The 19,549-nt window shown below is 42.2% G+C and overlaps 1 protein-coding gene across 1 annotated transcript in view; it reads left to right on the top strand.

Moving 5' to 3' along the window:
- The first annotated feature begins 6,303 nt into the window (after nucleotides 1-6,303).
- TMEM245 (transmembrane protein 245) overlaps nucleotides 6,304-19,549 on the top strand; it is a 1,232,464-nt gene continuing 1,219,218 nt past the window's right edge. Inside the window, exons 1-2 of the mRNA XM_044065650.1 lie at nucleotides 6,304-6,399; nucleotides 16,690-16,807. Coding sequence (XP_043921585.1) covers nucleotides 6,304-6,399; nucleotides 16,690-16,807 — 214 coding nt within the window. The remainder of the gene's footprint in view (nucleotides 6,400-16,689; nucleotides 16,808-19,549) is intronic.

Genomic DNA, 19,549 nt, shown 5'->3' on the forward strand with positions numbered 1-19,549 from the left:
TATCCATCTTGATTAACCGATCTCTGTCAGAAAGTTACGTTCCCACACTATGGAAAGTATCACATATAATTCCCCTCTACAGAACTAACCAATTACCACCCCATAGTTATTCTCTCTCCACTCTCCAAAATACTAGAGAGATGCATTCACTCTCAGACTACCGCCTTACTAACAACCTCCTTTCCATTACTCAACATGGTTTCCGACCAAACGATAGCACCACCACTGCCTTACTCTCCTTTACTAACACTATCCTTCAACATAAAAACAATGGCTATCTCTCCTCTGCTACTTTCCTAGACCTGTCTAAGGCATTCGACATGGTCCCACACAAACAACTCATGTCTGTCCTCAATAACCTATCCTTCTCTCAATCATTCACCAACTGGTTTCAGAGTTACATGTCTGACTGCCAACAATCCGTTGTATGGCAGAATTACACATTTCTCCAACTACCTGTCTCTATAGGGGTTCCTCAAAGATCCATCCTTTGATCCCTGCTCTTCTCTATTTTCACCAATAATCTAGCCTCTGCCAACAAACATGGCACACTCATACAATACGCAGATGACTCGACCATTATCTGCTCAGTCCAGTCCCTACCCAAACTGCAAAAAGTCACACAGGAAGCCTTTTCCTCTGAAACTTGGTTATCCAATGCCCAATTAATACTCAACCCAAACAAAACTAAACTACTCATCTTCCAACCCACCAAACATACTCAAAACAACTCTCACTTTAACATCACAGCAAAGGACACCACTACTGTACACCCAACAGAACACACCAAATTGCTAGGAGTTGAAATAGACAATAAACTAAAATTTGACATTCACATATCCATGACCATAAAAACGTTCAAAAAAAACTTGGAGCACTATACAGAAATAAGCAACTTCTCACCAAAGCAGCAAAGATTTCAGTAGCAAATTCCCACCTTATCTCCACCCTACTTTATGCCTCTCCAATATATACCAACTTAAGGTAATGCGATCTAAACAAGCTCGAGACCTGCTATAACAAAATCGCCAAATTCGCCACAGGGGCATCCTACCATAGTCACCACTGTCCCTCACTTGCTGAATTGGGCTGGCTTGAACTAACTCACCTCCTTCAATGGTATCAACTCGCACTCACCCACAAACTAGTAAACTATCCACTAAAAGTCCCATCCCTCCAGAATCTACTCCAACCCTATTGCACCACCAGACCACTAAGATCCAGCAACAAAAATAACTTACAGGTCACTAAAGCCAGTAACTCTGCTGAAGAAGCACTGTTCTCTTGCGCCATAGCCAAATTATGGAACTCCCTCCCACCCACAGTTACTTCTGTACCATCATGCACCCACTTCAAAGCTTTACTAAAAGCGCACCTAAAAACATGCTGGCTAGGCCCTTGCAACTCCTCCTCTAATATCACCCACCCCATCCAACCACTACCTTTTTTTTTTTTTCAGTTTTGTCCAAGTCAGACATAGGAGGGATACACAGAAGGTGGTTGTCTTTTGCAGGGAGCATTGAGGAGGCATTCTGTATATATGTATGAGAGCAATAACTTGAATTGAGATTGTGGCCATTTGTCCCTTAATTATCATTCCAGTTTAACACTAGAGAAGGATACACAGAAAGTGACTACCTTTTTTTAAAGTATGGTAGGAAGGCAGGTGCTATTTCTAGATATTATTCATATATCATCACAAGCTTTTGTCTTCTTCATTTTTTGCATTGCTCTTTGATCAACTTTTACCATTAAGCCGTGGATACAATTAATTTCTTCTGTTAAGTAAAAAACTAAGATTGAATTTCTTTCCTTATGCATAATTTTTGTTCTAGTCGTCAGTGGATCAATAAGTTCGAAAAAAACCTTTAAAATTCAACTTTGAGCATCTATAATCTCATGACTTCTGGGTGCCTAGCAGTCCCTAAACCCCTAGCTTAATTTAATTATTGCAGTGTAGTCTAGGCCATTTAGGTTGTGTTGAAAGATTCAGGAAAAAACAAAAATGAAGAGCAAGACGTATTCCCTGAGTCATGATTTTTATTCAGGCCATCAGTGGATGAAAGGGTTGTTAAAAAAATGTAAAATGCACTGTGGAGCATCTAGACCCCCCCGCCCCAGCTCCTTGAGAATAAACTTTATATATATTCTTACCTGAAGTTGCAATAAAGACAAATTTGAATCAGTCCATTACTCTACCAGTGATTTCCCCAGCTGTTCGGAGAATGGGGAATATCTGTTGCAGTCTATATATTTTAAAAGACAGATTTTATATTGACAGAGCTAAATTATTCAGAGATTCACAACCTTTTTTTTCATTCTGTAAAAAGAAATTGGGCAGCAGAGTTTTAAAGTTAAACCTATCCAAATGGATGTCAAGCTGTATTAGTTAATGCTGTCAAAATACTACAGACTTATAAATATGGACTCCAAGACCTGCTGAGTTAGTGCCATGACCTTGGCTCAAACTTTTTTCAGTTTGCATCTTTTCATGATGTCTGTGCAGTGGCTCCATGGACGTCACAGATGACTTTACCAAAATAATATAGAATTATAAAATTAGCAAACAGCGGCACAACAGAAATAGTACTTTACACCAGACTACTAAGAGTTACAATTGATGAAAATTAAAAATTTGGACAACACATTCTACAAACCATTAAAAAGTTATATGCCTCAAACAGAGGTAGACCTTGTCTTCCCCTTCATCATGCCTGTATGCATCACTAGTCTTACTAAACTGCATAAGATAAAACTAGATGCATTTTACAAGATTGCAAGGTTTGCTGTAAAGCTCACTTACAAAACTCACCACTGTCTGGCCGTGAAATAACTAAACTGTATCAAACTACCACATTGCATGTCCTACACTCGATTCCAAACAGTCTAAAACCTAATCTAGAAAATTGAACAGTGTCCTTTTTCCACAATACCTTACAACAGTATTCACCAAGTAGGGATCTGTGCTCAAACTCAAACTTCCTTCTTTGTGACCATCACATCAGACAATTCATTAAGTATATCTTGAGTGCCTGTTTGGAATTAACCTTCTTTGAATGTGACTTTCTGGTTTTATCCTTCTCTGTTTTATTCCCCTTGTTAACAGGAGCACAATGGCATGGTTCTCAAACAAAGTTACAGTGTCTTCTGTTTTTGACATAAAGCTTTCTTATAGTTGCTCTCAATTATCCCTTTCTGTTTTCCAAGGATAACCTTGGAAAGTGTACCAAGTAGTTTTCCTCCATCACATACTTTCTTTTGTAGTCCTCAGCTATGCATTTTATTTCTTCCTGGCTGAATTGTACCTGTGGTGATATCTACTCTTTGTCCTGACCTCTCAAACATAGTTAAGTGGTGTGGCTCCCTTATAGCGTATTTCTCTTGTCTACAAACCCATTTTAGAAAGTTTTCTGCCCAGAGTAACATGGAGGAATTATTTGTGTGCGTTTCTTCTCCCTCCAGTTGGGCTAAATTTCACAAAAATATTAAGACATCCTTAACTACCTGCCCTTTAATTATTCCTTGTACTTTTACATACCTCTTTATGGGCAGTCCTGCTCAGTTTGTCCATTGTTGACACACAAATGAATTTTGACTTTGGAAAATTCACTATATACTTATTAAAGTTTCCAGTTACTGACTTTCTACTGCCCCTTTATGTTTAATTGCATGCTGTCTTTGTGTCTGACCAGGTGGTTATTTCAGGTACATATTGGCTATGTTTAACATTTTTTAATACACATTTAACTGTTTAGTGGACTGGTCATAGACATTTCCAGCCACATCTCATGCCAGAAAGGTAGAAATAAGTTTTGATTAGGTAGAAGTTCTTATGCAGTACTGCAAGACATTACATAAGAGTTTTTGATGTTGATTTTTCTTCTCTTTTGCCATAGGCACTTCATTCAGTGTTACTTACAATTCTTTACTCATTTTTCTGCTTGTGTATATAGGATCTGTGATGTTGGCTGTACTTTACCCCTTCATCCAGGTGTAATCTACAGTCTATGTACTCCTTGTAGACTCATCTACAGGATATGTTTAGTCTGTTATTGCCCCCCCCACAATTAATTCTATACCTGTAGCTCTCTTCCCAAGTAGTTCCCATCAGTGAATCATGGAGTACTGTTTTACGTGAGTGATATGGGTAGTTTTTCGCACTCTTTAGTTTGTTTAATGTAGATGGAATCCATTAGTGGGACTCTTCTTCTAACCTGCAGTCTACGTGATATGCTTAGTCTGTTATTGTCCCCCACAATTAATTCTGTACCTGTAGCTCTCTTCCCAGGTAGTTCCCATCAGTGAATCATGGAGTACTGTTGTATGTGAGTGATATGGGTATTTTTTCACACTCCTGTAAAGTGTTTAATGTAGATGTGATCCATTAGTGGGACTCTCCTTTTAACCTGCAGTTTCTAGGGAAATGATTCCTGGCGAAACCACCCTAAAACACTGACTGAGAGTCTACCCTGAAAGTAATGAAGATGGAAACTTAGATACAGAAGTTAATTTTTTTAAGACAGTAGCTGTGGATTGGCAGTCCTGTCTTCGTCATCATCATTATTATTATTACTACTACTGTTATTATTTTGTAGAAATGTACAATAATAAACATATTATTATTATTGCTATTTTTATGATCCACCACTGGACCAGTAATTAGTGAGCCTCAATCCTCACCACTCGCACCTGTGAGGGGATATTCACTGTGAGGATAACACACAGTATTTCCAAATGCAGTTCTCTGCATCAAGTGCAGTTTACCTTAAGAGCACACAGAGACCAGAGTCAGTCTGGGGCTGGTTTCTCACTCTTTCTCCAGATCCCCAATAAGATTTCCCTACTGGCACAGCTATAGAGTTGAGCTCTCAGCTTAGTGACTAAGCCATGACCTCCAGCACCCTCTCTGTCCAAACAGTGCTTTGTGTCCCTGCCAAAGTAGCTGACACACACGCACACTGTGAGGTTTGATTTTCTAACACACACACACACACCTGGAAAAGACTGGCACAGGTTTTCCAGATATGCCTCCTTTTGCCCAGAGTCTAAGGTAGTTACCACTGCCACCAGTCACTTCTTTTCAGCTACTTTACGGTCCTTAGCAAAGGGTGTCCAATTTTACTGTGTAATATTAATACTTATACAAGCGGTAGTTTGACCAAGAGCAAGGCTATTAGGAGTGGCACACGCAGTGTCACCAAATATGCAAGTATGCTGAAAACTTAAATATCTATACAGAGTTCAGCCGCAATGAAAGGTTTAAATATATTTAATTTTAAATAATAAAAGAACAAGAACATTCTAAGTATATGTTCACAATCAGAGTTCAAAATCACAGGAAATATTTAAAATAACATTGCAGTACAGGCTCACCGAAATAAAGAAAAACAAAATCCAAACTAAGCTTTGCTATGTTCCTGACTGTATCTAAGAGAGTTACTGTATCCTAATAACTTACTTAGAGCAAGGCAGATGTGGTGAATGGTTCTTGTTGTTTTTGTCAGGTCCAAGACCGAATGCATAATGCCCTTTCTCTGATAGATTTCTCAAAATATCTAAAATATTACGCTGAGATAGCTTGCAGGATGACATCATTTTTGGTCATCTGACTTTTATTTCCCAGGCAAAGCCCCCATTTCTGAAGCTGGCAGTATTTAACATCAACCTGTAAAAATACATAGACAAAGACTTTTGCTCAGATCTTTGGCAGGTGCTGGAAGTCATAAAACAGTTGCATTCCTTCATGCTTCCAAAGTAGCAATTAGTTCACCTGAAAGACAATATAGAAATCTCCCTAGTACAGATTGTGTCTCTAGCTGCATTGAAACCTCTTTATGGCCTAGCCTATAAAGTAATTTATTTTCAGATATTTTTCTAAAGTTTGCTGAATTGAGGTTAAGCCTCCAGTTTCCTCTGTCAAAACATATACAATAATGCATGTACATTTCTGTCCTCTTCCAGTAGGGCACACTGTGGATACAATTTAAGCACAAGCACTTCACAAATACATTTTCAACACAAACATCTGTACAAAACAGTTTGATATACACATGACATAAGTTTGTAATACATTTGTAACACCAGCATGTTGTATAAATTAGTTTGATATTCACAAAGGAAATATATTTGCAAAATTCCAGCTAGCTGTGCTGGCAGTACATCCTTTTGTCACAATTATTATTATTATATCCCATCTCCATCTCCCTGCTCTGTACTGATGAGATTAAGGCATTCTGTCTGAATTGGTTTGCATTCTGCTATATCATTCTGTTTCTTTTTCTTGGACCTGTAGAGATCTAGAGAATGGTCCTTACTTACATAATATTATGGGAAAAGGAGAGAGACCTTATTCTTCAAAATAATAAAGATGGAAACTGCCAGTCTGTTTCTGTTGTTACTGTAAGTGTGCGACTCTTGCATGTTCACTATTGATTTTCCAATTCCCTCCCACCTCCCCTTTTTTCTCCTTTGTGTGGGAATCCTTATGCTGAGGTGGTGCTGTAGCGCCCTTTCCTTCTGTTCTCTATGTCTATTTTTTGTTTATGCATTTGCTCACTTCAGCTTGTCTCAGAACCTGGAGAGACTGCTTGAGGGAGCTTACTGTTTGAACTACCTTCTTGGGGATTACTTCCATCATGGCATTACTTCAGTCAGTCCTCTGAGTTAGGCCTTAAAAGACTTCATTGTCAATGCAGGAAAGAACTAAAGATGGTGCAGGTGAGCATCCCTTTTATACAGCTGATGTTCTGATGTGCAGTTGGAAGAGAGTCTGCTCATGTGGGGTGGGGTGGGGGGGGGTGGGGGATGCTAAGCTCTAGAAGCTGGGCTCGCATTCAGGCTTCCTGCAGTAGAAGTACCAAGAGTTATTACTGCAACAGTGAGCATACTCAAACATCCGTAGCTATTGTAAGTTCTTAACACAAGTTTTCTGGCTTAATCATCCATGTTCTTCCATTTCAGCATACCCAGTTTCCACCCATTTTAGGCTGAAAGGGGTCTGGAGAGTTTTTTGGAGGAATGTTTGCAAAGATATTTAGCATTCTGAGAGGATTGTTTGTGTATCAACGGCATCACTGATTAATAATGCACACTGTTCTAGTGCATTTTTAGGATCTGGAGAAGTAAAATTGTGCAGAGCACTGTGGAAACCAGAGGTTATGTTGGAGCTTAAAAGTCTTAAAGTTACTAACCTGAGTAGTGAGTGTAGCAGGTAGTCATATCTATTGAAGTGGATGGACACAGATCATGAAGATATGTCTTTATGACAAGTGCTTATTTAATTTATTTGTGCACAGTTTATCTATGTTGCAGTTTTTCTGCCTCTTCCAGACTTCAGATACTTGCAGTGTAGCCCTTAGGAGCACAGCATTATGTGAAAAGGAGAGGGGGTGGAATTTCATGGAAAAGTCCTGTCAGGAATGAAGATGGACCTGCCTAACGAGCTCTTTTTACAGTTTGTAGTATCCATATCTTCATTTTGCCTAAAGTAGTGCTGTGCCTGATCCAGTCAAAGGAACATAGAACAACACTAGGCAAGCAGTCATGGAGACCATAATATGTTTTACCATTAAGATATTTAAGTAGACTCATTTAAAAGTCCTAGTCATCCTTTTTCATAGTCTTTGTAACCTTTTCAAAGATGCTTACTAGCTTTAGGAGACAAAACCTGCCCTTTATACATTTGAATTGATTGGGGTCTATATCAGTTATGTTGCCTATATCTACATAAATGAATTCTGTTTAATTCATTCTGTGGCTTTGCATATAAGGCTAGTGAGCTTGATAAGTCTTTAATTGCCCGAGTTTATAAAGGGACCATCCTTGCATGGGGGAGGTAGTGGCTGTTCCCCATGCATCAGAGACAAACTCTGTGCTTCAGACTGAGGCTGAGTAGTTGAAGCAGGGGCTTGGGTAGTGCATACTTGGCACTGATGTGAATGCACCCTAGTGTTTTGTCTGGTTCCATGGAAGTATACTTTTTTAGCCTTTGACAGGGATTGTACGACACATCCCAAAGTGATTTGGGGGAAACTGCATTTCCAGGGAAGTGGGACTGTAATGTGGATAGGTGGGTTAAAGTTAGAACCACATTTGTATGCCAATATATTGGCTGTATCCTTGGCATTGACGTGTGTAATACTGTGGAAGAGCTTAGTGCAACATCCAGTTTAATTTCTTAAGTACAAAAATAAAGAAGCATATCTTCTTTGTATTTTGTATGTCAGTAGATAGTTAAGTTTGCTGTACTGAGTAAAAAAAAAATTTGATCAGGTTGTATTACTTCCCACCATTTTTAACATGGATCCCTGGTTTTGTTTGTCTTTCGGCCTTTTCCCGGTAAGGGGTCACCACAGCGGAACTCCGGTCTGCTAATGATTGGCAGTAGATTTTTACGAAACCCCGAGGTGCCAGCTCGACGCCCAACCTTCAACGAAGGCACGCCCATTTCTTTTGAACGCTACCCAACCGCGGGGAGGACATGTAGACTCCACACAGAAGGCACTCCCAAGCCCAGCTGAGAATCGAACGGGAGAACCTCTTGCTGTGAGATAACGCTACCGCTGTACCACCGCAGTATAATTTAACATGAATCCCTGATAAATATGCTAAATATAAAAATGGTTAAACTATTTTTTGGCTTAATTTCACTCATTCCATCTCTCAAGCTTGAATTACAGTTGCTCTGATGCACTGGTTTGAATCACCATTTGCTTGAGCTTTTATTACTTCCATTTTGAAGAGATTTATATACTCCCTCATTACTGAGTGCTGTGTGATCTGAGGTTAATGCTCCTCAGAAAAAGTTGTGATGTTGGTGTTATGTCACTTGTCAGCAAGTGCTCTATCTCCAAAGATCAGCAACCCCAGAACGAAAAAAAAAATAAAGGTTGGGAGGTGTGGGGGACTTTCTCACCTGCAAAAAATGCTCTTTTGTCATTCCTGCTTACAAAGTGAGCAGCTTGAGTACACACATTCTTATAATGTGTGTATTTAACATGTAACTTATAAGCTCATGGATGAGGCAAGTGAGCTTTTTGATGGTGTAGATTCTTAGGCAATACATTTTTCCTGTGTCATTTTCTTTTTTCAGTCCCCGCCTACCACCTGTCTCCAAAATTAAATGGTAGTCCATTTAATCTCCCATCCCATTATCATTTGGTCACTGGTGATGGTGAGAATCAGCAGATGGAGAGGTTGTCATCCAGTCATGTCAACAGACTTTGGTCCCTTACTTGTTTCTCTTGTAATTTGACTTGTGTGTTGATAAAGTGGGACTTAAAGTTCTATCTCATTGGTGTGTGGCTTCCTTCATACATGTTGGGCTGAATTCTGGCTACAGCACTGCACTCTGCTTGGCAGAGCTGAGTACACATAGCAGTCTTTTAATTTGTTTTACAGATGTGCATGTGTACATGTACCCATATAAGCATATACATGTATGTATATTTATATGTCTGTGTCTGTATCTACATACATACATACGTGCGCGCGCGCGTGTGTGTGTATATATATATATATATATGTGCATATTTTTCTGCAAATTTATGTAAATCTGTACATCTGTCTCACTGTTTATATGTATATCTCAGACATAAATTCTGTGGGCAGTGAGCGAGGGCCCTTTTTTCAGCCATGGCCTAGCAAAATCTGTTTTCATCTGGTGTCCATCTGATGGTTGCAGCAGACCAAACCACCTCCCTTATTGCAAGATGGACGATCCAGCATCAAATGTTCACTCCATCCTCTGCTAGCCACATCCTTCAACACCAGGGTCAGTAGTCAGTCCCAGGTCATCAGAGCTTCATCTGAGAAGCTTACTCTTAGTGGGATTTCCTTTGGTGCTGTAAGGCCAATCTATAAATGGCTTAAATCAAGGTCAAATTATAGTTAGAGCAGACCATTTGGAAGTGCTGACTTTCCCTGAGAACAAGTCTTTTGGAATCGGGCCCATTGTTTGTTTTTATTGTGACAAATAATATGTATATTTTCTTTGGGCATGGTAAGTCATCCTTCTGTGAAAGTAGGTGCCACCTCTGAAGATCAGATTTACAATTGGATGAGATGTTTTGATGCTTTACATTAAGCTCTTTGCCACACTGTTCCAAATTGCTTAGAAACCAGGCCATTATATGTAACCTTCTACAAGAGTCCTGCTTTAATTATGATAATATGGTTGTGTGAGCTGCTCGTTGTAATCTATAATCTTGGGTCTTGGTTGTAACAGGTGTAGAGCACAGTCACCATCACTACTGAACATCCTTCTGCTAATTTTATCTTTGAATGTTCATCTACCATCTAATTCATGGAAGGAAGAAATAAATACTTATGACTTTGAGGAACTGATGATTATTTGACAGCATTTTTTACTTAAATCTGTGTTCACTTGCCATGATGGTAAACTAATAATGTTAAGTTGTTAATCTCGCCTTCATTCTTGCTGGATGGGTTCGGAGCTGATCCTCGGCTCCGACTCGGCCAATACTAAAGCTCGAGAGCTAATTCCACTGGCTCGAGGCTCCCCTATATCCCACAATGCTAGGCGGTAACTACTCAGATCTCGTTTGCCGCTATAGCTGACGAGGTGCGTTTTTCTACCGGCTCAGGCAGGTTAGTCAAATTTTTACCATTAGGTATTACTAATAACCCCCTTTTTAGTTATAAAATATTTTCTATAGTTTAATTCTAATATTTAGTTATATCGACCCCTATCTGTCGAACCCTTCCCCTCTTACTACTTGTTCTAGGCCTTCGGCCCTTCCCTCACCCTAGTCCCTTTTAAGATTAGTGTTGTAGGGGCTTGTGTGTATGTGTTTCTGTATAACTGTAATATTTAATAATTTTTTCTGTAAAGAGTGTCTGGTTTGTGTGTGTGTGTCAGCCTCTCTTACCTTACTATGTCTAAGGATAAGGTCTCAGGCTTCAAGAAGTGTGACTCGTGCTGTCAGAAAATGTTTCTGACAGACGGTCACACTTTTTGTGTGTATTGCCTGGGACCTGTGCACCTGCAGGACTCATGTGCTGTTTGCCATGGTTTCAGCCCTCGAGTCCTGCAGGAACGCAAGAGCAAGCTGATCTTGCGGGGCTTATTAAAGCCTGAAGGCCCCCCGACTCAGTCTGTGTCGGGGAAGCCTTCAAAAACTTCAAAGCAGTCGGCTCCTGTTCTTGAGTCGACTGCTGAGAAGTCGAAGCAGGCTTCGACATCGGCTCCAGCCGGAGCCGATGTTCCTAAACCTCATACTGTTACCTCGGCTCCGGCTGGAGCCGAGGCTGATAAGTCTTTATCGGCTCCGATACCCTTATCGGAGCCACATTCCAGAAAGAGGTCCAGGTCCCCCTCTATCGGATCCGTGCACTCGGCGCCAGGATCCCCTCTCCTTTCGGAGCGGAGTCACAAAACCCATTCCTCTTGGTCTTCTAGGTTATCAGACCATGATTTGCAGAGGGTGGTGAGTAGACTTCTTAAGTCCGAGGCACTGGCCCAAATGCTGCATAGCCCGACTCACCAGTCAGTGGCTATTCCCGTTCCACATTACATTCCTCCTCCGACTCGGAGCCAAGGCTTGTCGGAGCCATGACTGTCGGTGCGTCGGATCCGATACCTTCCATTTCGGTTCCGTCGTCTGCCCCGATCTCCTCTTTGGAGGGATCTCGGCGCCGAGCTTCCCTCGTCGGCTCAGAGGGGGCAAGTGGCATCGGACCCTTGTCCGACCCCGCTCTCCCTCTCGGAGCTTCGGCGCTGGTGAGTTCGGCTCCGACATCGGCTTCGGAGCCGTCTCTGTCGGTGCCGGGAGAGGTCCTTGTCTCTTCGGAGCGAGGGCCTCGGGCCTTGCCTGACAGGGGTGCCTTCGAGGTCATGCGGAGCGTGCTAGAACCAGGTTCTGCCCCACAGTTAGCTCCTTCAGCCCCTCCATCTACAGTGCCTGCGGTGATTTCTACTCACCCCCTTGTCCCACACCGCAGAGAGCCAACTCCTCAAGATTCCCCATTGGGAATTTCCTCCTCTTCCAAGGTCTCTCCTGACCCTGCAGGAGATCCCCCTAGGAAGAGGCAGTGCAAGAAGAAGCACATTGACTCCCCTGAGTCTATCACCTCTGACACTGACTTAGAGGAATCCGAAGGGTCCCCTCGATCCCCCTCTGAGGATGTCTCCTTTGCGGACATCCTTGAAATCCTCAAACAGAGGGGGAACTGGCCAGCCCTTAATCCTTCGGAGGATGAGTCAGTGTATCTTGAGGCGTTTGGTTCTCGCCCTTCTACCTCCTGGGTGTCCCCTCCCTTTGACCCCCTTATGGAAGTGGTGGCAAGGAAGGCTTGGACGGCTCCTGACTCAGTGGAACCCACCCTGAGGAGACCATCCAAATTTATTACTGCCCCCAAAGACAAAGAGTTTTTATCCAAAGGTGTCCCTGTTGATGCCATGGTGGTGGCTGCGGCCACAAAGAAGGAGTTAGCTGATCCTTCGGTTCCTGTCCATCCTCCTAATAAGGAATCTAGGACCATGGACAGGTACGGCAAGTGGATGTTCTCGTCCGCGACCTTTTCAATGCGGTCGCTGAAGTACTTATGCCACTTCACTCCTCTCCAAAGAGATTTACTCAAGGATATGGGTGAACTGATGAAGGATCCTACAGCTGAGGGGTTCAAAGACACAATGAACTCCCAGTTGGCAACCCTAAATTCCATTGTTATCTCCTCCATGCGCCTGGTCTCATACGCACCAGATGGGGCGAGTAGAGCCGCAGGCACAGGTGTTGCCTTACGAAGGCACGCCTGGATGCGGCTATGCAACTTTGCGGACCCTTTCAAGGCGTCCTTCACCAACTCTCCCTTTGGATCATCATTGTTTGGTCCACAGGTGAAGGATACATTGACCAGGTGCGAGGTGGAAGGTAAGACTCTCTCTGCCGTAGGAGTCCGTTTTTCTACCCCTTCTAGACCCTATCCCAAAGGTCAAAGGGGAGGAAAGATGTGGTTCCGCAAACAATCCCAGGGAGTCTCATCTGACGCACAAGGCCGATTCCCCTCTAGAGGCAGAGGGGGGAATAATAATAGACGCCGCCCTAGAGGCAGAGGAGGTCCGCAAAACCAGGGTAGCAGAGAAATGTTCTCTGACAAACCCTTTCAGCACCCCTGAGGGGCTGCCCGGCTGTCCGCCTTCGGAGGCAGTCGGGGGAAGGTTATCACTGTACCCAAAAGCCTGGCTTTCCCTAACTCAAGACAAATGGGTACAGTCGATCATATCTGAGGGTTACAAAATTCCCTTCATTCACATTCCAACCCACCCAAAAAGATTCCTTCCAGACGTTCCACCCGGTCTAAGGGAACAAGCAGCATTAGAAATTTCGAAGCTGCTATCAAAAAGAGTCATCCAATCAGTCCCGGCAGACCAGCAAGGATCCGGAATCTACTCCAAATTCTTTTTGGTACCAAAAAAAACAGGGGACTGGAGACCCATACTGGATCTCAGCTACTTAAACAAGTTTGTCAAGAAAACAAAATTCTGGATGGTCACGCTACAGTCCATTCTACCCTTCTTGGGTCAGGACAATTGGATGTGCTCGATAGATCTTCAGGACGCGTACTACCACATCAAAATGAACCGACGCTCCAGGAGATATCTCCGCTTCAGGCTGGGAGCCAGTCACTACCAATTCAGGGCCCTGCCCTTTGGTCTCACTACAGCCCCCTGGGTGTTCACCAAATGCATTGCAGTGGTCACGGCTCACTTGAGACGCCAAGGATTCCAGGTGTTTCCATATCTGGACGATTGGCTCCTTACTGCCACCACCAGACATCAGCTTCTCCTATCCAGGGACTTCACCATTCAATCTTGTCAAGCTCTAGGCATTTCAATAAATTTCGAAAAATCTGCCTTGTCGCCTTGTCAGTCTATTATTTTTATAGGCGCCACCTTAGATACACAGACCCTTTCAGCCAGACTCACAGAGCAGAGGGTGTTAGACATCCAGAACCAAGTGTCCCTTCTCTTACAATGTGTCAAAGTCAAAGCCAGACTGGTGTTGAAGGTACTAGGACTCATGGCAGCAGCTATTCCCCTTCTCCCCTTAGCTCGCTTTCACATGAGGATCCTCCAATGGATGCTTTTTACTCAATGGTCCTTTCAACGACTCCCGATGTCCCATACCATACTGATAACTCAAGTATGCAAGAATCAACTGTCTTGGTGGATCACGTCACCTCAGCCTCTCCAAGGAAGACCCTTCACTCCCCCCCCCCCAGTTGCCACGTTGACAACAGATGCCTCCCTGATCGGGTGGGGGGGCATTATCAGGGCAGGACAGTCCAAGGCACGTGGCAACCCTTCGAGTGCCACTTGCACATAAATGTCTTAGAGATGAGAGCAGTGCTTTTAGCGTTGCAAGCCTTTCACGATTCTCTTCCCAAGGGGACTATTGCAATTCAAATGGACAACATGACCGTAGTGTGGTACATCAACAAACAAGGCGGAACCAGATCATACCCTTTATGTCGAGAAGCACTCAGACTTTGGCAATGGGCGATCTCTTCTCAGCGTTTTCTGATAGCAACGCATATTCCCGGGAAATCCAACGTTATTGCAGACAAATTGAGCAGAGCAATTCTCATGCCACACGAGTGGTCTCTAAAGAAATCAGTTCTAGAAGAAGTATTCCTAAGATGGGGCCAACCTTGCTGCGATCTTTTTGCTACTCCCCAAAACAGCAAGTGTCACGACTTCTTCACTCTCTTCCGTTACCAGGCCATCCCACCAGAGACGCTCTAGTCCACGATTGGCCCGGGGACTTCTGTATGCCTTTCCCCTTTCCACTGATACCTCAACTAATTCAGAAAGCCATCACCTTGAGAGTGACAATGATCCTCATTGCCCCTTACTGGTCTCGACAGATATGGTTTCCCTTTCTTCATCGTTACCTTTTGGAGCAGCCTTGGCATCTGGACCCAGTACCAGATCTGATTACCCATCAATCGGGTCAGCTGCACCAATCTCTGTCTTCTCTAAACCTCACAGCGTGGTTTCTCCGATTCCAACCTTAGCCAGGCTTCCCTCAATATCTCGGTCAGTCCGAGATATTTTGATAGCCTCTCATAAATCCTCTACCCGGAAGATTTATACTAGCAAGTGGAAACGTTTTTCCCTTTGGGCATCATCGAAAAACATAGATCCCTTTACTGCACCTATCCAGTCTATTTTAGACTTTCTAGCAGAACTCTTTCATTTAGGATCTTCTGCATCAACCACTAGAGTTCAATTGGCTGCCATATCAAATTTTCATGTTGGTGTCTCAGAATCCAGCATCATGGCTCACAAACTCTGTAAAGCCTTCTTAAGGGGTGTATTTCTTCTCAAACCTCCAATCAAAGACCCTCCGCCTCAATGGGATTTGAACTTGGTTCTGGCATCTTTAATTCTTCCCCCCTTTGAACCGGCGGCTTCATGTTCTCTGAAGTTGCTTTCTTGGAAGACACTTTTTCTGGTAGCTATAACTTCAGCGAAGAGTATCTGAACTCCATGCTCTGTGCAGTTGTCCTCCTTACTTAGTTTTTCACAAAGACAGGGTATCCCTCCGGACTAATCCATCCTTTTTACCTAAAATTTCTTCTCAAATTAACCTAAACCAAGTTATTGATCTCCCCGTTTTTTTCCCTAACTATTCAAATAGGTCAGAGCAAAAGCTGCATTTTTTGGATGTTCATCGCCAACTGAGATATTACTTAGACGGGACTAAACAATTCAGGAAATCTGATCAATTGTTTCTGTCATATGCAGAAGGTAGATTGGGCCTTCCAGTCACTAAAGTATCCCTTTCTAGATGGCTCACGTCTACAATTACTTTCATCTATGAGATCAGACATCAAAAACTACTCTCAAGACCTAGAGCTCATTCAACTAGGGCATTAGCTACATCCATAGCCTTTCAGGACAGGTTGCCAATAGATTCAATTTGTGCAGCAGCCACCTGGGCTTCTCCTCATACATTCATTTCACATTACAAATTGGACATGGTTTCCAGAAGCCGTGCCAATTTTGGTTCCACTGTTCTCAAGAGTCGGTTCCGATAGGCCACCCAGGATAAGGTGCTAGGGACGCGGTCCCATCCAGCAAGAATGAAGGCGAGATTGACAACTTAACATTAAGAAGTTATGTACCTACCATAACATTCCATGTTAGTTGTCTTCTTCTCGCCTTCTTTCTTGCGTCCCTCCCTCCTTCCCCCAAGCCTGGACAGACTGACCGGAATTCTTTTGTGTTTCTTCTTCCGAAAATTGTTACTCCCACACTTCTCCCACCTCTTCTATCTTTACTGAGGTCTGCCTTTCCTTTACGCCGACTGTTTGAGGTGGGTTTCCCTACTCCATTCTATGGAGACTAGGATTGCTTGGTATAGCTATCAAACGAGATCTGAGTAGTTACCGCCTAGCATTGTGGGATATAGGGGAGCCTCGAGCCGGTGGAATTAGCTCTCGAGCTTTAGTATTGGCCGAGTCGGAGCCGAGGATCGGCTCCGAACCCATCCAGCAAGAAAGAAGGCGAGAAGAAGGCAACTAACATGGAACGTTATGGTAGGTACATAACTTCTTATTTGTGTCAATGTCAGATTTAATGTTCAGATTTGGAAAATTTGAGACATTTGCAAGATATTGCTTAAGCTGGAAGATAAATTGTGTAATCTTGTTTTCCTGTTTTAGATATGGACTTTAGTTATTGGTTACGTACTGATGGTATCATTCAGGTGGACTTCAAGCACTCGTCGTTACTTAAAAGCCTTTGCATTACCAGTGTGGCTTATACTTCTGTTCCATTTGGGTATGTAGCTTTACTGACTACCTTGATTTATCTGTAACTTTTGAAAGATTTTCATGTCCATGGCAGCCCATTTTGAATACGAATTGTTTTGTATCATCTGGGACAGACAGTTTGAAAAATGAATGCTGAAAAGATGTAATGGCGTGTTCCCACTTTGTGTTTCTAATGCTCTGTACAGCGACTTTGACATGTAAAACACCGGAATATGTTCCTAACCAGCCTTCGATAATGAGACACTTTTTAATTCCATAAACATCATTTTTCATCTATTTAAAAGCAAAGAAATTATGAGTGACTGCTTTTACTTTGTAAATAATATTCATGAGACTTGTAGTTTGATTAATATATGTTTGAAACTGAAATTCCATGCACCTCTGTGTTTTCTGTAAAATTCTATTAATATCCATTACATTTTTCCTGAGCTAAGGGTTTCTTGCAGGCACCGATTGAGCTCTCTACTGAATAGTAGTGGAAGTAATTGTTGTACCATTCTGTATATGTACATGTTGCTCAGATGCAGTACTGTACCATGCAGCATTTTAGCCACAAATGCTATGGCTTTTTTTTTTTTGTTATTCTAAATTTGTATTTAATTCCGTTTTTAAAAAGTATCACTGTGCTCTGCAGTGTTTGGACATTCCATTTGTTTAAAAACATTTTATAAACTTTGGTGGGGGGTCACTTGTAAAAGCATGCTTGGTGATGACAAGCTCAAATCTTTTTACAATTCCTATTTCATAACTTTTGAATTTGTGCTATAGGCATTAGGACAGTTGAAGAATGAACATTTTTGAGGTAGGCTGCTAGACACCCTCCTTCCCATCATGCATCAATGTCCCTCTCTCACCGTTTCTTTTTTTTATGTACTCCAGCTTCTGTGAGAAGAAATGGTGCCAGGCTGCCTTTTTTCAAAACTGAAAAGATTTGATGGTGATTTTGTTTAAAAATCTGACAGTAGTTGTGTGGATATCTTTTTCTTTCCTTCCTCACAACTTTTGTTGGGAGTTACTGGAAAAATAAGTTTTTAAATAGGATAAACTGCTCCTTTCTCAATTCTTGTGGAGTTTGGTCTAGACTTGGCATTCTTTAGCTTGTGGCATCAACTCCCTTGGGTTCAAAATGTACCTGAGGTTGGGTCATCCTGCCCACTTACTACAGACATTAAATGTTTTTATATTGCTTGAAAACATTACATGATATTAGTAGCTGCAGAGTTTGTCAAGATTTCAACAGTGCTAGCAGGGGAAAAGACAGACCTTAAGAGTTTTATCCTGTCAGAAATGTTCTGCGCTTCAAAGAGAACATCAGTGGCTAGAGCCTACTGCTTCTTTTTCTGTCTAGTATTTTATGGAAACATTAAAAAAATATATTTGTTCTTAAAACAATGCTCCTTGATGGACACAGCTAGGCAACCTGTATTCTTTCCCTCGGGTAAAACTTTCTGCTTTTCTGGACTGCATTGTTGAAAAGATAATTGTAAAGAACATGGGAGATCTTTCAGGGGAATCAGATAACTTTCCTAATATAATTAGTTCTTGAGTCTCTCATCACTGCCAGGATTGTTTTTGGCCTTTTGTTAGGGCAAACTAGCTGAGACACCTCAAGGGTAGGAAGGCCCTAAAAGTCCAAGTCCTGTCTCCAGTAATTTGGTGTCTTCATTTTCTTTTGTATAGGCATTGTCTTTTTCAACAACAGCCTTCAGTGGTTATAGCACTAGGTTTTCCACTACTGTTCTCTCCACCCTTTGTATTGGCACCTGTACTTTTGGTCCTTTTTGTTGTGTTACTGGAATACTTCTTGATTCCTTTTTTTTCCCTGACTGTAGCCATCTTGGTGCCAGTCTACTTTACATAGCGTTATATTAGATGTCAGTATAACTAGTATTAGGATTGCCAGTGTTTGTGTTTTGTTAACATTTGTGTTTGCTCCTTCAGTGAATCTACTCTTCTCCCACCTGTGTTGGTGGTCTTTCCTATAATGTTTTTGGCACTCCTTCCCTCTGGCAGTAGGAATTGCTTTGCATGAGTGTATAACCAGAATATCCTGCTCTGAAGTGCCTTTAAGCATGTAAAGGACACTACACTCTAGTCCACAGGGTAGTTATATATTTATCAGAACCTTCTTGGTAAGTTCAGCAGATTGCCTGAGCACCACACGCCCCTTCTTCTGCCCTTAGGTTCTTTGTTATCTGCCAAGCCTTAGAGGACCTTGGATTCCTCAGAGACTGAGTCTGCTTCCTAATGGCCAAGAAAGTATCTGTATGAGACTGAACACCTGGAACCCCAATGAAATCCCCTGGCATAGGTCCTTGATGTAAAGAAGTGACTGCTGCTTACTTCCATTCTGGATGATTCTAGATGTAGGGAGTTCCTTCAAATTCTTTTTCTTGGTTTGAAAAGGTCACCAAAGCAATGGATGAAGGCTAAATAGTACACACCACATATCTTAACCTGGCCAAAGCTTTTGACAGAATTGCCCTCTCAAGCATAGTAGAAAATTTAAATAAACTGGGAATAAACACTTATGCCACCTGCTGGATTGCAAATTGGGTCAGAGATAGTACAGAAAAATCAAAATAGGGGAAGTTACTTACCTCCACAAAGAGACCAGTCACCAGTGGAGTCCCAAGGGGTTCTGTGCTGGGACCCCTCCTGTTTTGCATCTACTTCTGTGAAATAAAAGTCAATGCCAAAGGGCCCTGGCTGACTTGAATATGCAGATGACTGCAAGTTAGAGACAGTT

The sequence above is a fragment of the Protopterus annectens genome, chromosome 3.part0 (assembly GCF_019279795.1).
Source record: "Protopterus annectens isolate FY-2018-M chromosome 3.part0, PAN1.0, whole genome shotgun sequence".
NCBI classification, from domain to species: Eukaryota; Metazoa; Chordata; order Ceratodontiformes; family Protopteridae; genus Protopterus; species Protopterus annectens.